The following is a 22,434-nucleotide window of genomic DNA, read 5'->3' on the forward strand; positions in this document are numbered from 1 at the left end:
TGGAGATACAGAGCAGAAGGAAGAGCCCACCTGCAGAACAGAGCACCTCTGCCAAAAAAAATTGGCTGGTAGCAGCATTTCAGCCTCTGCATATTTCTTAACACTTTCCTGCTGTTGAGTCACACTGCATTATAAAATCACCTTGCAAATCAGAAAATGGTGATTGTTTAAACACTTTTACTTTACGACAACCTCAGATGCTCATGAACTGCAGGCCAAATGTCAAGGTATTTACTCATGGAGCTAGATCCTGCTGAGCATTAGCTGGCATCCTGCGTCAGAGTGTTGCTTGCAAAAGCTGAAGGCATGCCGTGACTGCTTGAGGTCTTCAGCACCTTTCAAAGCCATGTGGGTGTTCAGGGTAGTGTGATTAATCCTAGGAGCAGGAAGGAAAGAAAAGAACAGATTTGGCCCATAATCAGAGAGCCAGCTAGGTGCACACAGCTGTGCACAATACAGATTGCAGGGTGTCATTGCTTCTATTGAATTCAATAGAAAACTGCTTACTGGCCTAACAAGGACAGATTTAATCCTAGACCCTGAAATATATCCACAAACCAGTTAATTTTCAGTATAAAATGTCTAAATGTATGCTTTATCAAGCCACTTTTATGTTTCGCTGGCCCCTTTATCTTGTGTCAACCAAAAATTCATAATACCAATTTTGACTGAAGGCTGGCTTTAATTACAATTTCTTTTACAGGTCTCAACTGCTTTTTGTGTCCTGGGAAATGAGAGCAATTCTTTCTATCATATTCAGAAAGAAAATGAAAAGGTTGGTAAATGTATAAGTAATTTTAACTGATTCATTGATCTGAATACTTTTAAAGTAATACAGTAAGTATTTCTGTCACACTTTGAAGTTAAGCTTGGAGCTCAGTTACATCCCTTAGGGTTATTTTATAGCCATTAAGAATGTGTACCTTTTATCTGGTGCCTTCAATTAATTGAATTTCAAAAATATTCTCAAATGTTTTTAGAAAATCATTTAGTACCTGGAGGACATTCCTGTGTGATTTATTGTTACAGTAATTAAAAGCAGTGAGTATTACACTGGTCACTGTTGGAACTCCTGTCTGCCTTTGGCTATATTTTGGTTTAAGTTAAAACATATAGTACACTTGAGAGACTTGTGAAGGGAGGTAAGAAAAAAATTAATTCTTTTCAGATTGCTTCAGAATTTTGGCACACTTAGAAATAACCTCTTAAAGTGATCACAGTGATATTTACATGATAATTGTATGCAAGCACAATTAAACTTCTATATTAAACAATTAAATAGTGCTTTTCCTGCTATGGTGAATTATTCCTGACTACCCATATTAGTATTCTGTAGTTCTAATCATTGCCATAAATAATTTTCAGTTTTACACACTCTGCTCTGAAGCCATTATTAAGAACTCTCAGGAAGAGTTAAAACAGCTAATGAAAATAATTAGCAGGGAAAAAAATGATGGTTCATCCTGCCTTGAAAGATAACCCTAACTGAAAACTACAAATGCTGCCTTAATTGCATCTTTGTTTTCTGAGGCACCAACAGCTCTCTTCTGTGATCCCTTTTGTGAAAGAAGTGATGGCTCACGAGAAGTTTTGTACCTGCAGTTTTGCAGAGCTCCTCACTCACAGGGAGATCCGTGGGGTTACACCCCTGGCCCACGTCTCCTCGCTTGTGAAACACGGAGGAAGGAGCTCATTGCTGAGTTGCTTCCCCAGAGCTCCACCTCAGCAGCATGGCTCACCTGGCCAAAGTCGGCAGCAAAGACTCAGTGCAGGAAGGAGAACTTACTGCCACTGACTCACTTGGTGTCTTCTGCCTTTTCAGCATTTTCCAAGAGGCTTGGTTCTGCTTCTAAGTCTATGAAATTAAGCTCTTTTCCTACTAAAATATAATCCTCTTCACCTGTCCACATATTGAGCCCACTAAAACAGCCTTAGCTATTTCTCTAAGCACATCAAATTTTTTTTTTCTAACACAAAATAAATATCTTTTCAAAATCATGGGCTCACAAATGGAATTATGGTAATACTTGCTTACAAAATTCTTTAAAACATAATCATGAACCTATATCTTTGTGGACTACAAAAGAGGCTCAGATGGCCACACAGGATCTGAGAATAAATGTGATTTATTAGCTAAGGCATGCACTTATGAATAAAAGTCTAGTTGCACAGATTCTGGCCAATACAGGCCAGTACCAGATAAACATTTCACATTTTAACGTACGCACTGAAGTCATTGTTCAAAGTAATAACCTATCCTTTTAATAAACCATCCCCGTTACACAGAAATGCCTAAAGGTTTTCTAGTGTGCATCAGTCTTTTGAACATCACATAATGAATTTAATGTGAGAAAAGGAAAAGAAATGTACCTGTATGGATCCCTGCAAATTAAGACAAACCTTGCTGCTCTGAGGCTACCACATAACTTGGAACCATATAACCAGATGAGGACAAAAATAGTTTGAGTGAAAATCTGATTTCTATCCATGTATTTACTACATTCTGAATTATATTGGCTTTCCTGTGAAATTATTCCAGTTAAGTAAATTATCTCAGAGGTTTCATGATTAAGCTAATGTGTTTCTAGGACCTTCATAGTGAACATGAGTTATGATACATGCATTAGTATATTATTCCCTGACTAGGTATGATTTAGTAACCTCTACAGGAAAATAAAGGCCAAAAAAGTAAGAGATCAAGCTGCTGTTTTTTCCCATCTGGTATCTTAGAAAGTAGGTCTTCAAATACAGCCATAGTGCCAAAGGAATCGACACTGAAAATTAAATTATATTCCCTTTTCTGAATGGAAATATGTGGTGCTATCACCAGTGCTGTTTGTCTAATGACATGGAAAATTAAGGGTTATGACCACTTGGTGTCATTTATTATTGGCCTTTTCACAGCAGAGAGGGCATTGTACTAGCTACAGAAATGGGAAAGAATGCCAAAGGATGCTAGGATAGACAGGACCAACAGCACTTCTACAGTGAAAAGAGCACCTTTTAATAGTTGAAACATTAAAAATGGTTGAAACCTTAGCATTATTGGTCATTTAAGCAAAAATAAAAAAGGAGAAAGGCAACCTAACATTATGAGCGTCATAACACAAGATCTACAAATGCCCTTCCAGCCTTGGATTCTGGCCCATGGTTTTTTTGGGAGTGCTGCCCAAAAGCTTTTACTCTTGTTGCAAAGCATCTTCCCAGATTTATCAGTGGCCAGTGTTCCCTCAGTGTCCATCATGCCACTATGGTTGACCTGCCTGCATGTCTACTGGGATTCCAGCTCCACTTAGTCTGGTTGCCCTCCTGCCTGGCTAGACCAGTTTCTGACAGAAAGCCACCGAGCTTTCTGCTACGTAGGTCAGAGTGGCAATGGATGGCAATTTCCAAGATGTGCAGGTCGACGTGAACAAATTGGAAAAGACAGACTCGAGTCTGCTCACTTCCTTTAAGCATCACTGAAATAATTAAAAATGTTGATCTCGTGGACCTGAGGTTGTTATATTACAAAAGACTCATATTAATGTACTGTTACTGGTTGTAGCTGTTAATATAAAAGATTACTCTTTGAACGATACCTCCTGCCCTTGAACATCATATTTCAGGGCAGGGAGGCAGCTGAATCCAGCAACCCCCCAGCACCTCACCTCCGGAGTTCCCCCCGCTGTAACTCTGCCGTCGGGAAAAGCAGGGACTGCCTCCGGCCGAGCACCCGCCGCCGGGACGGAGAAAAGTTTGGAGGAAAACACTGAGAGATCCCGGTCCCCTTAAAGCACACTAGGGCCGTCGGGCAGGTGTCACCTCCAGGCGGCGGATGGTGCCACCCCCCTCTGTAAAGTACGGGTTCGGCCGGGCGGGAAGGCGGCTGGACGGGGTCCCCGGGGGCGGCGGGGCTCCCCCGGCACAGGCAGGGCGCTGCCCCGGGGAAGTCGGCCGGGCTCAGAGGCAGCCCGGGGCGGGAGCCTGGGTGCAGCGCAGAAGGACAGGCCCACGGGGGACGGGAGGAAAAGTCCAGATTTGCAGAGCCGGGATGGGGACGGCACACAGGGCTCCTGCACTCTCGGGGGGCATCGCCCTCGTCCCGCCGGCGGGGAGGCAGCCCTGGCCGGGCAACCGGGGGTATCCGCGTCGCGGTGGGTTTGTTACTCCGCTTTAAAGTGCAAAGGCTCGTGGCATGATTGGCTTTCTGTATACAAGCGCAGATGGGGAGAAGGCTCACCTTTTCTTTCTCCGTGTGATTTCCCCACATTTAAAGCTGCAAGGGCAGTCCGAAGAGGGAGAAAGGGGAAAGAGGATTTCCCAGTTTCAGCATTCATCAGATTTACCTTGTCACTGCACTACAAGGTGCAGCGTGTGTCGAACATTACGAGCACGGGGCCATGCAAATGACACAGGCGTGAAAGAGCCCTGGCAAGGATAAATCTGTCGATGTACAGATGTTCCCTATTAACGTTACTGTTCAGCCTTGGTGGTTACTGTGGGAAGACACGGGATTAAAAATTCCTATTGCCACCCCACCTCTGCTGAACCTTTCTCCCCACACCTCTTTGTCTTCGCTTAATTAGGTAGAATATAATACTCTCTTTTTCTCCTCCTCTGTCTTATTGAGACGTCTGCCCAGGCTCACGCCTTTAAACAGGAATGATATTGATCCCTCCTCCCCCTTCTGTCAATCCCGATTTGTCCCTTTTCCTGCTGAACAAACAATTAAGAAAAGAAAGTACCGAGCGCGCGGTGGAACTTGTCATGCACAGGCTCCCGCGGGGATCCCTCGGCCCCGGACACCGGGCCGGAGCCCGAAGCCACAGAGGGTGGCTGGAGGCTGCGCACCGGGAAAGGCATTTCGGACTGGGAGCTCGCTGCCGGTTCGCCCAGCCTCGGGCCCATGTAACTTCTCCTCGGGAGAGAGCGGCAGTGGCCGTGGCAGCCTGCGGTTGAGGCCGGGCGGGACCGACGGCCGGACGCAGGGACGGGCGCAGGAGGACGGAGAGGACAAGAGGGAACAAGCGCTCCTGCCCCGACCTGCATTCGGCTGCCGCCGGCACCTGTCCCCGCACCCCGCTCGGCTGCCTCCCCACCTCCGCCCGGAGGAAGCCCCCGGTGCCCGGGCAGCCTCCGTGGGGCTGTGCCCAGGGAGGGCAGCGGCGGCGTAGCCCGCCTCGGGGGCGCTGCAGGGAGCGGGTCCCCGGTGCCGGGCGCTGCCGCGCCGCCCCCCCCTTGCCCCCTCCCCGCGGCCGGGGGCGCTGGCCCAGGCAGTCCCCGGCAGTTCCGCGGCGCCCGGCTCCGCCGCGCTGCCCCCGGGCTATGAATAAAGCCGAGGCGGCCGGGGGGACAGGTACAGGTGCCCGTCTCCTGTGCGCAGGGCTACGCCGACGTCCCAGCCCGCCTCCTCCAGCGGGAGGGAAACAAAGACTGCGAGAGAGGCAGGGAGAGTTGCCTGTAAGTTTAGCGCCTTTCAGTCGTGACTCGCGGAGATAAATGATAGTTTGGAGGTGCGCGCAGTTAATCACCGCCACGGCTGCCGTACAGCGTGTGCAACCCGCAGATCATTAGGTTAAATGGAGGACATTCGTGTCCTTCCAGAATCAATGCAATTATTGTTGGCAACAAGGACAACAATTGGAGTGGCAGCACTAATTTTACTAACCTGCTATTAATTATGGTGTCCCCCACGCCCCAGACGGCGTTTATAACCCGCGGAAGCAAGCGGCGCTGGCTGCTTCTGTTTTAAAACGGGAAAAGTTGGAAGTGGAATGCCTGGTCGTGTTGGAAAGTGTTAATCAGTAGGAAAGAGTGTAATCAGTGGAACTATTCACTTGAGCGTCACTCTGGTACAGGGGGATAGTGAAGTGGCTGTGGCGCCTGGGGACCGAAGGCTCCGTGCCGCGCAGCGCAGGTACCGCGCTGAGACATGTCTGCGTTAGCTCCCCGCAGCTCCCTGCCACGCCAGCCAGCGCACACCAGAGGAGAGAAGCCCTGCCATGGCACAGCCATCTCTATCAGGTTTTAGCCGAAGCCTGGCGTGATTGCAGGTAAAAAATTTCTTCCTTTGGTGGTGATGCCTGTGAATGTGTGTGTGTGTGTGTTTGCGTCTCTATGGAAGCGGGGGGTGGAGGGGAACGGTGGGGTTTACCGCCCCCCCCCCGCCCCCCTTCTCTTTCGGAGCCTGCTTTAGCAGCAAGGCAGCTGAAACCGAACTGCTGGAGGGAAGAGAAACTATCCGTGATGAATCATTTGGCTTTGTGCAATCTTTACCTAGGACAGAGGGTAAATGTATTTTAACATACGTGTGTTATTTCTTGGGAAGGGGGTGTGGATATGATATTCAGCGAGCACTAAGGTAAGGTACTGAGTCAAACTTTCTGGATTTTAAGGCGAACTTTAAAAAACAGAATTTGACCTTGCAAGCAGGAAAGTTTTACCTTCACAGGGAAGTAAGTTGAAGCTGTTGGCTGCTAGAGAGCTCAAAGGTTTTTGCATCTAAATGCCTGCGGATCTGCAGCACAGGGGGTACAGGAGCTGAGAAAAGAAGTCTTATACAATCTTTGCTTTGCTAGTGAAGGCGTAGTTGCAATGCTGTGCACTGAGCAGGTAAATGTGGGCATGTTGTAGGGTCCATCTATAGCCACAGAGCAGCTGTCCAGGTCGCAGCATTTACTTCTCTTGCTGAAAAGTTTTGTGTGTGTGCCTGTGTGTGTGCGTGTGCGTGTGTGTGTAGGTGTGCATGTAAGAGAGAGGGAATGCTGGTTCTAGTTCTTAAGTGTGAAAAGTTAATAAATACAAAGAACAGAATGAGCATGTGAGGCCTTTCTGCTTTAATCTAGATTGTTTGCCAAGAGGATTGAAGACTTACAAAATGAAAGCATTCAAATGGATGGCTTTGAACAAACTGATTTTACATGTAGTTGTAAACTGAGTAAATTAATTAGCAGTGCCTTCTTATGCAACTGTTCTGTTGGTCATCATGGCTCTGCCAATCCCAAGCCGTGGCATGGGTTTGTGCAGGTCGGAAACATCGTCTCGCTGTCCCTCGATTCGGAGTGCAGGAGGTGCAGTTACACCTCAGATTGGCTCAGGGAAAAAAACCAATCATATTTACTGCCAATAGCAAGTTTAGGGGAGCTAACCTACTTTAAAATGTTGTAGGCTGCCCGTGGTTCCATGTCAGATTCCAAATGGGCAACACGTAGAACTTCACAGCTTTTATCAGGCGGTGTCAATGTTGCTTTAAGTCTGTAGCACGAAAACAAAGCAAACTCGACTGGAAGAGCTCACTAAAGTCTGTTTAGCCCATAAGCAAATTCCGTTGCTGAAATATTTCCAGGAGTGGCAATAACCCCTACAAAAGAGAAGGCGATGAAAATGCAGATAGTAAGTGTAGCTGCATTAACTGCCTCTAGATCATGTCCCTGAAGACGTCCATCAAAGCCTGAGTCCTGAAGAGGTTCTGTTTTACCTGCTGTGGCCTGTTCCAGCATCACACTCTTTCATTCTCATTCCATGTTTTTCCAATAAAACTTGTATGAGCATTGGCTCCAGGTACTCAGAGGAAAAGCTCGTAACCCTGGGAGAGAGACCTGGATGGGCTTTGGATGGGAAATACCTGCTTGCCTGAGTGTGCAGGCTGCTTATGACCAGAAGGGAACTCTCCAGCATTTCCTATTGATCGTGATGGGCTTCCTTGCTCAAACTTTGGAGAAAGCTGTGTTTCTTTCTAAAAAGCTGTTAACTGCATTGTACAGGAAAGGGGCTTTGACGAGGATCAATTTTATTGCACAGCAAAGGCTTGCATTTTCCAAATGCTTAAGGATATAGCCCACAGCATTAAGCGTCTTTGCTTGGATTTGAACAGTGTTACCTTGTTTATGTGCAAGAACCACAAAGGTTATTTTAAATCATTGTGGAGCTTAATGCATGTTTGTGCTCTGGCACCAAAAATTCAAGATGAAATATAATTGTGTTGAGTTTCTTATCAACAAAGGGCCATTATTTGTAGACTGTAAGTGAAACAAGACATCAGCAGTGGGGGAGGACGTAATGTCAGCTTTCAGCGTTTAAGGTTATTAAGGTTTTTTGTCGCTTTTTCTTTTTGTTTGTTTGTTTTGGTGGGGGTTTTTTAATGACTGCTTTCTAGGGAATACAGATTGGAACTGACACAGAGCTGACCGCGGGTAAAGTAATAGAGCAGGCAGACTGCAAAGAAAAATGACAAATAATTATCATGATTAATACAGGAAAGTTCAGCGCAAAAATGGGCACTAGAGTATTTGCATGGCGCAGTGAAAGACAACTGTGATATATAAATAGACAAGGACTATAAATATTGAATTTCTCCTTGTATTTTAAAGTTTAATAGACTCATCTAAATATCAAAACCTGTAGTGCACTGTGGGCCACTGCAGTGTTGACATCTGCAGTGGAAAAAAAAATAAATAAAAACTAAAACCACCAAAAAAACACAACTTCAGGACATTTCCCAAGCTGTAGCCTGGAAAACTGTGAGGACTTCTTCAGGCAGTTCTCCAGCTCTTCCAGCTAATTATAGTGCTTTACACCGAACCGCTCTTGAGATAAGTGCAACTATTTTCTTCCCTAGCACCGGTGAGTTTTATTCCGGAGCTTAAACAAACATCCCCCAGCGCAATGGGCACAGGAGGCAGAGGGAGCAGCACGGAACACTGCGTGCAGACCATTGTGTAAACACTGGGTGTCTTTTCTTCCCAAACAATGCAATAGTCCGTCAGCACTCCGCACAGAAGGAAGCTGCTGGTAAAGAGTGGCTGAAAGTATTATTATACCTTGGAAGCACCGGGGTATAGTGCGGGAGGAGGAATAGAGAAGCCCTTCTACAAAAGAAACCCAATGGCAAAGTTATTAATATTCTCAGAAATAAAAAGGAATTCGCATTTCAGGTGAGGAAAGAAAAAGCTCTTTCTTCCAGTCCAAAAATCAATACAGAATTCCAAACCGATTATTTATGTCGTTTGATTCCCTTTCTTTATACGTTTCTCCCGGCTACAGATACTGAGCTGTCAGGATAATTTGCATGTACTGTATCTGATATCTTTTATTTGCAAACACTCTAAAGCGCCATAAAACGCCTCTCGTTGTAGTCTAACTCGATCTGAGGACTAGTATTTTCATCTGTAAATTAAAGCAATTACGCAGCAGATATTATATTATGTGTACTGTGGTCTCCAGATAGTCATCAATCACCCTCAATCGAGCTGTCAGTGTGGGCAGATTCGTTTCTGGGAGGCAGTCTTCCAGCTGGGGAGAAGAAGAGAATATCATCATTAATTAGAGTGTGACCCTGGGGCTATTCACATGTCTGAACCCAGGAATCTCTCTGAGCAAGTCTGCACACCATGGAGCAGCGTTCGACTGCACCAGCAGCCCAGCTTCAGCCTCGGAGCTGACTCCTCCGCCTCCTCCGTCCAGCCGGGGGCTGCCTGCTTGCCCTGCCTCGGTGGCACCGGCCGTCGGGGGAGAGGCGCTGGGGCTGCCAGCATCTTCCTCCCACGGCCCGCTCCCTCCGAGCGTGCAGCAGGGGGGGATTGATGCCTGCTCGTGTGTGGGGGGGTCCCAGACCCCCAGAGGGTAGGGAGGCTGATGGCAGCCGTGGGATGGGTCGGGTAGGAGGGGGTGTTGGAAGTTAGAGACGGGATCAAAGTCTTTTTAACGTGAGAAGTCACATCTTTTCCATCATTCCCCGGAAGACGCTTGTAGGGTTTTCTACCTGTAATCACACGCCTGGAATAAAAGCCGAAAAGAAAAGGAGGGTTGCTTATCATGTGCTTTATTGTCAGCGTTAGCGCTAATTTTAACTGTTGATTAAATCTTAAATGAAGACTCAGTCGTGTGTCCCTTCATATGTCTTGTTTGTAATTGAGACTAATTATTACTGTGGGGAGGGAAGAAGCAGCTGCTCATTAATTAATTTCTAATTAAAAGTGCTTACTAGCCTTTCAGAGACTAAGGAGGGTGGGGAAAAGAGCTGATACAACATTGATCCTTCAGATTAAAAACATTCATTTCCTTCCCTTGCCCGCAGAAATATATATGTTGCAAGCAGGCGTTGCCGCTACCGAAGAGCTTCCCAAACTTTTCTCTCCTGTTAGGCAGACTGAAGGCGATGCTGGAGAGTCTATATTCCATGCCAAGTGAAAGATTCCCGAAAATGAGTGTTAAACTTACAGGCAGGTTAATTTGAGTAGGTTTTGCGTGACGTCAGAGGCTCGGCTCTTTTAAAACAACGTGCTTGTGAGCCGATGCATTTGTATCACTTTTCTTCTTCCCACCTTTTATTTTCCCGTGGGTGCAAAGTATTTATTTTTGCCGTCACGTCTGCCAGCCTTGGAGCCTACATGTAACAATTATTTCTGTGTCGTAGCTGTAGCGGGAAGGTGCTAAAATCGCCGTACATATTTAAAAGGGAAAAAAAAAAGTTTAAGTTTTCATGTAAATAAATTAAATGTGGTTTTCTGCTTCGTCCTATAAGCATCTAGGGACCTGTGGTTACCAATCAATTGGTACAACAGAGCAGAGCCAGGCTGCAATAGCGTGCAGATCAGACGCCTCGCCTTGTTTCTAGATAACTGGGAGCCTCTGTACCATGTCCTATCCTCAGTTTGGCTACCCTTACTCCTCTGCACCCCAGGTAAGACTTTTTGCCTACCAACGTTAATTGATTGAATTTCAGTCCTTATCGATGCCTTCCGTCCGGGATGAGGGCGGCAGCGATCCTCTCCCGCAAGCGGTAGCAGCAAAGCAGATGCTCTCTCTGCAGCTTTACAAGACGCCCAAGTTATGTGTCGGGCATCAGTTTTAAAATTGGATGAAACAAGCGGGATTTAGGGTGTTTGGGGGTGATAAAGAGGCGTGGGAGATGATTACAGAGATGAGAGAGGTGAGAAGGGGAGCTGGAGATCCCCAACCCCCATCCGCACCTCCCCCCCCCCTTTTTTTTTTCTCCTTCACTATTAAATTCACAGTTTATCAATTAAACATGGATGTACACAGGTCCGGCCCGTAGAAAAAGAATGGGATATTCTAAACCAGCAGGTTAATAACAGATGCGTGCGTGGCTGTTACAAATCTGCAGTCAAAATAAATATGCATGAATGACTTCGAAAAAAAGGGTTTAAAAACGCAGATGGGGGTCATTGTGCTGCAAGAGGAGAAAACGGTGTAAACCCCAGTCTTGTGAAAACACCCGAGGAAAAGTTAGCTTTTAAATGCAGAGGGCCTGAGGAATGTATTATAGAGGATTAAACATCCACAATCACGGGGCGTTTGGTTGTTGTTGTGGAGTCGTTCTAAAAAACTGATAAAATACTTGCACCTCTGCGCTTCTCCAGAGCGTTTCTATCAAGTAAAATACGGCAGGGGAGGGAGTAGGGCGGGCGACACCCCAAAGCTACGACCTGATTTGGAAAAAAACAAAAACAAACCGAACCCAAACAAAACCCTACCAAACCCACACATTCTAAAAGCAACCGAACCCAAACTTGGTTACACTTTGGGAAGTTCCCCCCACCCCGCCCTCAGCGCCGCTTTCTTTCCCCCCAGTTCCTGATGAGCACCAACTCCCTGACGACCTGCTGCGAGTCCAGCAGCCGGACGCTGGCTGAGACGGGGGCGGCCGCCTCCGCCCAGACGCCCGTGTACTGCCCGGTGTACGAGAGCCGCCTGCTCGCCACCGCCCGACACGAGCTCAACTCCGCCGCCGCCCTGGGGGTCTACGGCGGACCCTACGCCGGGCCCCAGGGCTATGGAAACTACGTGACCTACGGTACCGAGGCTCCTGCCTTCTACTCCCTGGTAAGCAGCCCGGGGGATGCTCACTCCCTCCCTCCCTCCCTCCCTCCCTCCCTCCCGCCGGCCCCGCGCTCCCCTTGTGCCCCCAGGGGCGGGGGCCGCTCGGCGGGACCCCCTCCCCGGGCGGGGGCAGCCACGGGCGCTTCTCCTGCGCCCCGCCGCGCCGCACGGCGCTCCCCGCGCCCAGCCCCGCGGTCAGCAGCTGTTCCAGCCCGGCGCTCGCTCCTCACGGAAACGCAATTAAAAGTCGCGCCTGACGAGCTGGCGGCCGAGTGCGGAGGGCCCGTCCGGGCGGGCAGTTTAGGGCGACCCATAACCAGGCTTGCAAAAAAATGATGCGGTCTTCCCACACAGCCTTTTTTTCCTTTTTTTTTTTTTTTCCTCTTTTTTTCCCCCCTACACCGTAACAGCGCGAGTTAATGTCCCTATTGATGTCCCTGGGGGCCGCGGCCGGGGGCCCCCGGGAAGGTCCGGTCACGCCGCTGCGGGCCGCGGGGCAGGGGAGCCGGGAGGCGGTGCCGGGGGAGCCGGGCGGCGGTGCCGCGGGAGCCGGGCGGGGGCCGGGCTCTGCCGGCGGCCGGGGCTGAGGGCGGCGGGCGGCATCTCTTGTAGAACAGTTTGGACGCGAAGGACGGGAACGGCTCTGCGCATGCGGGCATCGCCCCAGCGGCTGCCTACTACCCCTACGATCACACCCTCAGCCAGTACCAGTACGACAGGTAAGCGCCATCCCCAGCCCGGCTCCGCTCGCTGCCCTCCACCCCCGCCATCCCCGCCCCGCCCCGCCATCCCCGCCAACCTGCCTCCTCGCCTCTCAGCATCTCCCGGCCCCAGCCGTGTCGCCTCCCCTTTCCCACACGGACACGGGGTCCTCCGCCCCCCGGGCGGGCGGTAGCGCGGGGGCAATCCCTCTTAACCGGGGCGGTAATTATCTTTTCCTGCGCGGAGTCAGGCTTGGGCATCCCGTGTATATTTATTAGTTTTAAAGCAGCGCAAACCCCCTTACACACCGCTCCCACCTCAGAGGCCCATTGGGCGCCAGTGACCTTTCCTGGAGGATGTGCATTAAATATTCAGTCGCAGCCCAGTGTCATCTGCGTTAGGTTCCTACAATTTCAGGAACAAAAGGGTAGAGGAGATTACTAATAAAAGGAGTGAGAGGAAATATATTTCTATTAACACTTACACCCTGGGGTCACCCCGATGAATTTTGTTTGGGGAGGACTAATAAAACGAGAAGAAAGTGGTATTTCTGTGAGTTTGCAAGCTGCTAAGATTTTCCTGCTGCCCGAAATGTTGACATTGACTTTATGGCAAATAAAAGCAGACGATTTTTTCCCTCTTTCCGCCACCACCGCCAAGGCAGAGCAGAAATTTGCATTGCCCGCTGCTGCTGCTGGCTGAACCCCTCCTTCTTGCTTTCCTTCCTCGGCCTGAATTCTCTAGGCTGGTCTCCCTCATAAAGCTGAGCTGTCCTCACCCCTCTTAAAACCAAGCTGTCCTCATCCGTCTCCCCCCTCTCCGGTCCAGCTGCCCTCCTGGGGGTGCCGCAGGCAAGCGGCCGGGGCCGGGGCTCTGGGACTCGCGTCGGGCAGGAGCGCTGGGGGAGAGAGCGAGCTGTCACATCCCGGGGCTCCCCTGTGTCTGCAGGTACGGGACCATGGACGGCGGGACGCGGAGGAAAAACGCCACCCGAGAGACCACCAGCACGCTGAAGGCCTGGCTGCAGGAACATCGCAAGAACCCCTACCCCACCAAGGGCGAGAAGATCATGCTGGCCATCATCACCAAGATGACCCTCACCCAGGTCTCCACCTGGTTCGCCAACGCCCGCCGGCGGCTCAAGAAGGAGAACAAGATGACCTGGCCCCCGCGGAACAAGTGCTCTGACGAGAAGCGGCCCTATGAGGAAGAGGAGGAGGAGGAGGAGGAGGGTTCGCAGGAAGAGGCGATGAAGAGCGGGAAAGCCGAGGGTACCCTGCTAAAACCAGGCACTTAGCGGTGCGGCCGCGGGGGCTCGGCCGGCAGCTCGCCCCCGGGGCGGGCCTCGCTGGTGGGGGCGGCCGCGGGCCTCGCTGGTGGGGGCGGCCGAGGGGCAGCGCGGCGCCGACAGTGACCGTGTGTCTTGTTTTTGCTGTCCCTTCCCCCGCCCCCGCCCCGCAGAACCCACGGGCAAGGAGGAGAAGGAGCTGGAGCTCAGCGACCTGGAGGACTTGGACGCCGCCGAGTCGGAGAGCTCGGAGTGCGAGCTGCGGCGGCCCTTCCCACACCCGCTCCCGCACCCGCATCCGCACCCGCTCCCGGGCGGCAGCCACCCGCCGCGGGCCGCCGAGCTCCCCGCCAAGATGCCGCCGCCGGCTGCCGCCGGGGAGGAGGAGGAGCAGGAGGAGGTGGCGGCAGAGCGGGCGCGGAGCTGCCTGAAGACGGCGGCGGAGGAGTGCGGCCCCGACCCGCTGGGCGCTCGGCAGCGCGGCTGTGAGTCCAAGATGTGCTTCCAGCAGGGGCAGCAGCTGCTGGAGGCGAAGCCCAGGATTTGGTCCCTGGCGCACACTGCCACCTCGCTCAACCAGGCCGAGTACCCCTCCTGCATGCTGAAACGGCCGGGGGGCTCGGCCGCCTCCGCCGCTCCCGCCCCGGTCAGCGTCATGGACAGGCACCAGGATTCGCCGGTCACCAACCTCAGGAACTGGGTGGACGGGGTGTTTCACGACCCCCTGTTCAGGCACAGTACTTTAAACCAAGCCCTGAGCAACACAACAGTTTCCTGGGCTACCACCAAAGGAGCCATTCTGGAAACGGGCGCCTTGGGACGCGCGGTGGGGAACGGCGCCAATGTGCTCAAGGGGCAGCTCTCAAACCTGGCCCACCATGACTCAAACAAAGAGTTTCTGGCGTTTCCCAAATCAGGAAGCAAAATGTTTTGTTCCTAACAGGCCCGCCGAGGGGCAAAGGACTTTCTAACGCTTGAAGAGTCAGCTACACTGAAAAGAGACTTGCAAGAGTTTAAATTTAAATATAAAACTTTTTCTTCCTTTTTTTTTTTTTAACAAACAACATAAACGAGGATTTAAAGTTCAGTTTGCTCAGTTCAACGGAAAGACTTTGCTCATTGCTGTTCTGAACATTTTCTCCTGGCTGCGACTTTAAGGGATCAATGTCGTGAAAGTTATTTAATTCCATGTCCAAAAAGCACGTACTATAGTGTAGACCTACTTAAAAAGTTTACATCCGAAAGTTTACAAACGGGAAATTTTAATTCAGATTTAATTTAAGGCATGCCGACATTAGTTGTAAAGACTTTTCGAGAGTTTTTCCTCCTGATTTCCTTGTTAGCATATAATTCACAAACAGCACTTCTACTAAGTTTACACCTAATGCACAAATTTATCTTGACAGAAAAAAATATGTTAAAGGGTATGCTCACTCCAATAAATTGTCTGTTTCAGAGGTAACACAAGTGGTGGCGTTTTGCATTGGGCAACAAACAACTTCTGTGTTTCAAATTCCCCCTCGGAGCCGATCCCGGTAATTCCAAGGACTGTCAACAGGCTGCCGGGAGAGGGGAAGAGAGGCTCAGCGCAGCGCTGCCGCGGTACTGAGGACGGAGCCCGGGAGGCAAGCTGCGCGCAGGAGGGATGCTGGGCTGAGCTCCGGGCGGGCCGTGCCTCCGCGGGGCAGCGCCGAGCCCCGGCCGCCTCCCGGGCCGACAGCGGGGGCTCCGGCTGCCCGCCGAGGCCCGGAGGGGCGGGAGCATCCCTCTCTTCCCCCTCCCCTCCTTCCCGAGCTGCGGGCGGGCGGGGGTCGGCCCCCAAGGGCCGGGCTCTGCCGCGGCGTCGCCTCCGCCGTGCGCGGAGCAATTGATTCACATGGAAAATTTGATCTTTTAAAGAACCGTTTTAGCTTTCCAGCTCCTCTGCCAGTGCGGAGAATCGCTGATCAGCCATGAATATTTCAGCACTTCAGTACAGATGCTTTACCGTTTTGACATTAAATAGAGTGCAGCTAACAAAAAGAGAGAGGGAGGAAGAGCGCTCTCGACGTGTGATTCAGGAGCACTCGCAGCCAATTTACCGCTTAGATAACAGGCGCTTAAAAGATTTCATTTCCTTCCCCGGAATGAGAACAAACTTTACTGATCCCCGGGCCGGGAGACAGGGAGAACTGCTGGAAAAGAAACTGCGAGGCAATAATAGATACCGGCTTACCCGGGCTGGCCTAAAACCCCCGAGCCTCGGCGCCCGGCGCGGCGAAGAACCGAGAGCACCTGAAGGACCCAGCTGACATCGGCATAAGCAGAAGAGCTTTCCTTGCCTCCCAGCCTTCTCGCCCATCCCACCCCAGCGGCTCCCCGTCGGTCCATCCCTCTTCACAATAAATAAATAACACAATGAAGGGGGAAATATACAAAGGCAACTATAAACGCAACCGAGAAAACACTCTGCCAAAATATAACGTGCTCCAGCCAGCGAAGTTTCTAGCGAGACCTGTTAGTGCAAGGACTGAATAAAGGAATCCAGGTGCGGAGATCAGATCAAGCCCTTCCCCTCTCTGTGAGCAGCCGTAATTGGATTGTATCCAGTCATATTCCCTGTCATTGTATTGACTTTCGCTCTCTTGGATGATATTATCGAGATCACTGAACCCCTCTGCTGATCTGGCTGTCAAAAGGCTCAGACAGGAGCCCCCGGCCTGGAAAACGTGCATCAGCCGAGATAATTTGAAGTGAAATTTTCATTTTGACAGTAAACCCCTCAATTTCTAAAGGCTCTGCACCCGGAGAGCTCGGTGGCAGGGGGAGGCTTTACAGAAAGCCCACGTCTTAAACTGAAAAGGGCAAAAGAACTCGAATTAGTTGTAATAGATAAAAGGGCAAAAATAAAGAGTCAAGGGTACTTGACAGTAATAGCGAAAGTGGAGTCTCCGGGGAGCCGCGATCTGAGCTAAAGGCTGGGCCGGCAGGAATTTTAATGCAGCCGGGGCGGCCGGCGAGCTTTGCCTCTGAAACCCTTTAGACAAAGCAAATTATTTTCAGCCAAACTAAAGAGACGGGGATGAAGGAGGCGAGGGAGAGGGAAAGGGAGGAAGGCGAGCGTTCGGGCTGCCCTCAAACCATTGGTAGAGTCAAGCGGGATGGGGCACAAACCCCTCAGAGTGCTGCGAGGGTGATGTTAAAGCGGGGAGGTTTGCGTGTGCCAGCCTTGCTGGATGTGTAGGGACTGGAGGGGACACGAGGGCTCCCGGTGGGCTTCGGTATCCATGCGACAGAGGCTCTGTGGAGTGGAAGGGAACTCCATTTTTTCTTCTAACACAGCCACAGCCGAGTGTGTGTGTGGATTCTGTGTGTCTGCATGCAAGGAGAGGTCTCATCCACCGAGCAGCCAAAAATCTCTCTCAGCCTGAAAAGCTCCCTGACTTTGAGGAGCGCCGGCCCCCGCCGGCCTCCCTGGGCTGGCTCTCAGCGGGAGACCCCGCAAGCCATAAAAAGTCATTTTACTAGTCATTGCTGGCTGGCTTTGGCTAGGTCCAGGATTCAGTTCGGACATCCCGTTGTTTGGAAGACAACACTCTGCCTCTCCCCCCACCCCTTCCCTCCTCCGGACTTAAAATAAAGGTGATAACACAGTGGGCAAAACACAGGCGCACTGAAATAACAGAAGCCCAAAGAAAAGTGGATCAACACTTTATCCTTTCATTTCCGTGTTATTGTTGTTAGAAAACAAGTTTGACTAAGTTTATGACTGCTGTATAACATGAGTAGGGCTCTCCAGACCAGGGAACAGGCTGTATCTCGGGTCTGGTAAATCTGTGCGTGCTCACACCAAAACATTGCCCATCCTGAGAGGAGACCGTGTCACTGAAGGGGGAGGGAAAAGAGTTTCTTGCTTTAATACACAAACATTATTTAGATCAGCCATGAAATGCAGAGGTCTTTCAAAAGGGTTGGAGTTCTTGTTGTTTGGTTGTTTTGATTTTTTTTTAAAATATGAACAAATGAGTGTGAGAAATTAAATTTGCCATTAGATTCAATAGCAGGAGTCAAAGATCAGGTTCTGCTGCTTTAGAGGAAGCTGCAGGGCTGAAAGGGAAAGCCATGCAGCTAGTATGTCTATACAAAGCAGAAATATAAAGGCAGACTGAGAAAGAAGGAGGAGGGAAAAAAAATCATAGAGAAACGTCTTGAAACTGAGAGACTCTAAATCATTCAGCCATGGCAAATTCAAACACACAAAGGAGGGGATGCTAAATTAACAGTGCTTTTTACATAGAGCCCAAATAAAACTGTAATCAGCGACGCGTTACTTTTCATTAAGCGAGTTTGACAGGAGCATATTCAGCCTCGACAAGGGAACAGGAGCAAAGAAATATACGGCTCTCCCAGCCCGAGTCATAAGATAATTCCTTAAGCTCCATTAACAACTCTTAGCCGCAGGAAATGGGCTCCCTGAAAACATCTCCAAATCTAAAAGCTTTATCGACCTCTCAAACCTCTGCTGATGGTTCTATTTTTTTAAAAAAACTTAGAGGCGAGACGTCCAGCAAGGTAATAGACTTTGACACAACACCTTCTTAACTAGAGAGAGAGAGGCAGAGAAAACGAGACCTTAAATGATATTTAAAAGGCAGCCAATTAAGATTTAAAATGATTGTCTCCTGAGATTATGCATGCGATTTATGTCATCTACTTTTTTTTCCCAGACATGCATGCAAAATTGCAGTGGGGCATATTGCCTGATCCTTAAATGATGATGATGATGATGATGATAATAATAATAATAGTAATAATAATAGAAGAAACATTAGCAATTAACAATCTGTAGCTATCACACATAATTGCAAATGACGATCCAGGAAAGAACTTGTGTTTAGGTAACCTGATTACAGAGCACCTTGCAACAGCCAGCTTATTTATAGGTGTCTAATTAAAAGACAGATAGATGAAATTATTCGCACATTATCCACTAATGTCCAGGAGCACATTTCTTTTTATCTTGAGTGAATATTTGACTATTAAATTCACGTAATTAATTTGTAGTTAAACAACCCAGTGTAGCAGCTCCTTCCCACTGGCCACATGAAGATTTTGTGTCTAAGAAGATTTTGTCTTGCAAGACTGACTATATATTTTTAAGATATAATGGTTCAGAAGGAGACTCTGACTTACTACAGTCTTTTTGCTACACGTTTGCCTTTTCCATTTAAATCTGACCTTCAAATAATATGAAGGCTTGCATGTGTGAAAATGTATCCAGTTAAATGCCAAGAAAAGAGTTAATGCTCACATTGTACCATTTCATGCAGAAATTTAGTGAAATGCAAGAAAATATTATAACTAGCTGGTTTTGTAAGAGATCAGAAATTGTTTCAATGAGTGTGATTTCTAGATGAATGAGGAGAAAAACAATCATTCAAACACCACAGTGTTTTGGCCAAAGGTCAAAGTGTTTTGGACCCCACTTAGATTAAGTTAGTTCAGTCTATGAAGCAATGATCTTGGATCTGAGTCCTTGTCTCTTGAGGGCTGAGCATGTAACTTAATCCTTTAAAAAAGTGAAGCATGAAGGAATGTTAACAGTCAAATTATACATTTTTATTTTCATAGTAAAAAAAACCATAATAATTGTGCTTGTTCTTAAAGAGGAAGCTATTTTTAATAGAACAGCTAATGGTCAAAGCACCAGTTCTGAAATGTGACATCTGGTATGTTTCAACTCACATTTACTGTCAAAAAGTCTATGAGGTGTTTAGGACTTGTGGGAAGAGTTCTCTTCATCCTCCTTGTGAAATGGCATCATGGCAGATAATAATCTTCGATTTGTAGACCCCCTCAAAAACCAGTCTCAAAATACACACTAGCTCTATGTTTCTGGAGGAGTTTAATACATAAATCATTGGTCTCCTGTACCATATGCCTATATAGCAAAACCTGAATTTGGCTTAGAACTTGAAGAGACATTTAGGACATAACATGAAGAACCAAGGGAGGAGGAAATGCTTGGGAGCAGTTCAAAAGAAAATGATAGTAATTGCTTCCCAGTGTGCCCCCACTCCAATGAGAAATGGGACTGTTTTCAGGGAGGAAAGAAAGAAGCCTCCGTGCGACCTAGAGAGAGTGCATATATGCAAGCCCTGCTGGTATCCTGCTTCCCACAGTGGGGAATGTGGTCTGGGCATGAGTACAGTGATTGACCTACTTACAGTGCTCAAGAGCTATTTCTTGTCCACCCCAGTTTAAGGAAAGCATGAAAATAAAGGAAAAAAAAACCCAAAAAAACCCAAAAACATTAAGAGAACATTTTCCTTCAAGATTTCCTTCAAGGAAATCTTGAAAGAAAGTGTTCTCTTAATGTTTTTGGGTTTTTTCCCTGACATTAAAAAAGATCTTTTATTCATTCATTTGGCTACATAAAAGCAAGGGCATAAAAATCCTTCTCTTCTCAGTTTTACCTCCATTTCCTTTCTCCAAATCAGCATGTCATTATTTAAATTTTGAAATGGGTTTCAGTAGTAGCTGGCAAGTATTTTTTCACTGGTTTACGTGGAATCATAGTCAGGTCATTTTTCAAAGACTGCCTCAGAAATCTTTCTGAAATACTGCAAAGAATGATGGTGGCAATGAAATGGAACCTAGGAAACAACTATTTTCAACAGTATTTCTTTAATTTATACTACTCACATAGAATGCCAAAAATCAAACAATTAAAAAAGATGTACTTGAGATTTCATCAGATATTTCCTTTTGTGCATTGTATTGTGAAACAGGATTGAAACATTTGCTAGAATTATATGAAAAAGCTGAATGACCAACACTTTATCTATGTCATTGTGACAGAAGAGGTGCTACATCAAAGGCTAATGTGTATCCTAAAGTTCTGCTGTCTATCATGGTATCTATTGATACTGGGCTTTCATGACCTGAGCAGTCACTCAGAATGAGTTCTGCTGTCCTCACTATGAAGGTGCTCAGCAAACAAACAGGTTCACTGTTTATCAGTATTTTTGGCAAGGGGAAAGTTACTGGAAAGGTAGAACAGTGCTCAGGGAACGAGCTGAAGTGGAACACTTCCGTGGTAGGTGAAATGAATAAGGAGGGAAGTACTTGGGAACCCTTTGTGAGTTTTGTGAGTGGGTTACATCCTTCCTTCCTTCCTTCCTTCCTTCCTTCCTTCCTTCCTTCCTTCCTTCCTTCCTTCCTTCCTTCCTTCCTTCCTTCCTTCCTTCCTTCCTTCCTTCCTTCCTTCCTTCCTTCCTTCCTTCCTTCCTTCCTTCCTTCCTTCCTTCCTTCCTTCCTTCCTTCCTTCCTTCCGCCACTTCCTTCCTTCCTTCCTTCCTTCCGCCACTTCCTTCCTTCCTTCCTTCCTTCCTTCCTTCCTTCCTTCCTTCCTTCCTTCCGCCACTTCCTTCCTTCCTTCCTTCCCTCCTTCCTTCCTTCCTTCCTTCCGCCACTTCCTTCCGCCACTTCCTTCCGCCACTTCCTTCCTTCCTTCCTTCCTTCCTTCCTTCCTTCCTTCCTTCCTTCCTTCCTTCCTTCCTTCCTTCCTTCCTTCCTTCCTTCCTTCCTTCCTTCCTTCCTTCCTTCCTTCCTTCCTTCCTTCCTTCCTTCCTTCCTTCCTTCCTTCCTTCCGCCACTTCCTTCCTTCCTTCCTTCCTTCCTTCCTTCCTTCCTTCCTTCCTTCCTTCCTTCCTTCCTTCCTTCCTTCCTTCCTTCCTTCCTTCCTTCCTTCCTTCCTTCCTTCCTTCCTTCCTTCCTTCCGCCACTTCCTTCCTTCCTTCCTTCCTTCCGCCACTTCCTTCCTTCCTTCCTTCCTTCCTTCCTTCCTTCCGCCACTTCCTTCCTTTCGCCACTTCCTTCCTTCCGCCACTTCCTTCCTTCCTTCCTTCCGCCACTTCCTTCCGCCACTTCCTTCCTGCATATAGATCACAGCATGATATTTTTTCCTCTGTCCTGGTTAGATTACAGCTCACATGAACTCTGTATGTGAAGATGATCTCTCATATGTCAGCCCTTGTGACGCTGGTCTTTGGTAGCCTTGTGAACAGAATGCTTTGCTTTTGAGCCTTCATGCCATTACGTTACTCTCTTTTTGGGCATACCATCATTTTCTCCCTGACAAATCACAGAATATTCTGAGTTGTAAGGAATCCCCAAGGGTTATCAACTCCAACTCTTAAGTGAATGACCCATACAGGGATTGAAGCCACAATCTTGGTGGCACCATACTCCAGTTAAGCAGAGATAGGAGCTGGGAGAAGTTGTCTTTTAGCTTTCAGTCCAATGTCAAATATGTGATCAAGAATTGATAACATTATTTTTGGAGTCTTATTTGCCACAAACTCTGGCGTACATGACTTAATTCTTTCGTTACAGCCTTCAGAGACAAACAAGTAGAAATGTGCTCACTTAAAGGAGCAATCTTATAATCCTATAGGTAAAGGTAAACCAGATCTGAACGAGCCTGGAAAGTCTTGTAGTCTGTGTACCACAGGCAGGTTTGGCACACAGTAGCTGAAATAAATAATGGCAAAAAAAATAATGAATCCATGTTGATTTTACTGGGGAAGTAAGGTGAAAAGGTCACACCAAGCCAGAAGGCTGGAGGAAAAGGAACAGGT

The 22,434-nt window shown here is 48.4% G+C and overlaps 1 protein-coding gene across 2 annotated transcripts; it reads left to right on the forward strand.

The window, feature by feature from the left end:
- Positions 1-5,295: 5,295 nt before the first annotated feature.
- On the forward strand, positions 5,296-15,298 carry IRX4 (iroquois homeobox 4). Of its 2 annotated transcripts, none has more exons than XM_059856272.1 (6): positions 5,296-6,035; positions 10,505-10,663; positions 11,575-11,826; positions 12,436-12,542; positions 13,474-13,796; positions 13,987-15,298. In XM_059856272.1, the coding sequence occupies exons 2-6, from the start codon at positions 10,619-10,621 to the stop codon at positions 14,751-14,753; spliced, it is 1,494 nt and encodes a 497-aa protein (XP_059712255.1). In that variant the 5' UTR covers positions 5,296-6,035; positions 10,505-10,618; the 3' UTR covers positions 14,754-15,298. The 2 variants fall into 2 exon arrangements, with proteins under 2 accessions (XP_059712255.1, XP_059712262.1); XM_059856279.1 differs by lacking the exon at positions 5,296-6,035 and adding an exon at positions 6,141-6,270.
- The last annotated feature ends 7,136 nt before the right edge of the window (positions 15,299-22,434 follow it).

The sequence above is a fragment of the Haemorhous mexicanus genome, chromosome 1 (assembly GCF_027477595.1).
Source record: "Haemorhous mexicanus isolate bHaeMex1 chromosome 1, bHaeMex1.pri, whole genome shotgun sequence".
In the NCBI taxonomy this organism is placed as follows: domain Eukaryota; kingdom Metazoa; phylum Chordata; class Aves; order Passeriformes; family Fringillidae; genus Haemorhous; species Haemorhous mexicanus.

Bases quoted from the DNA above. Each gene is read 5' to 3' on its own strand.
- IRX4 (XM_059856272.1), top strand. From the start codon at position 10,619: ATGTCCTATCCTCAGTTTGGCTACCCTTACTCCTCTGCACCCCAG. The intron at 11,827-12,435 runs GTAAGCAGCCCG...CATCTCTTGTAG, and splicing joins CTCCTGCCTTCTACTCCCTG to AACAGTTTGGACGCGAAGGA. The intron at 12,543-13,473 runs GTAAGCGCCATC...CTGTGTCTGCAG, and splicing joins AGCCAGTACCAGTACGACAG to GTACGGGACCATGGACGGCG.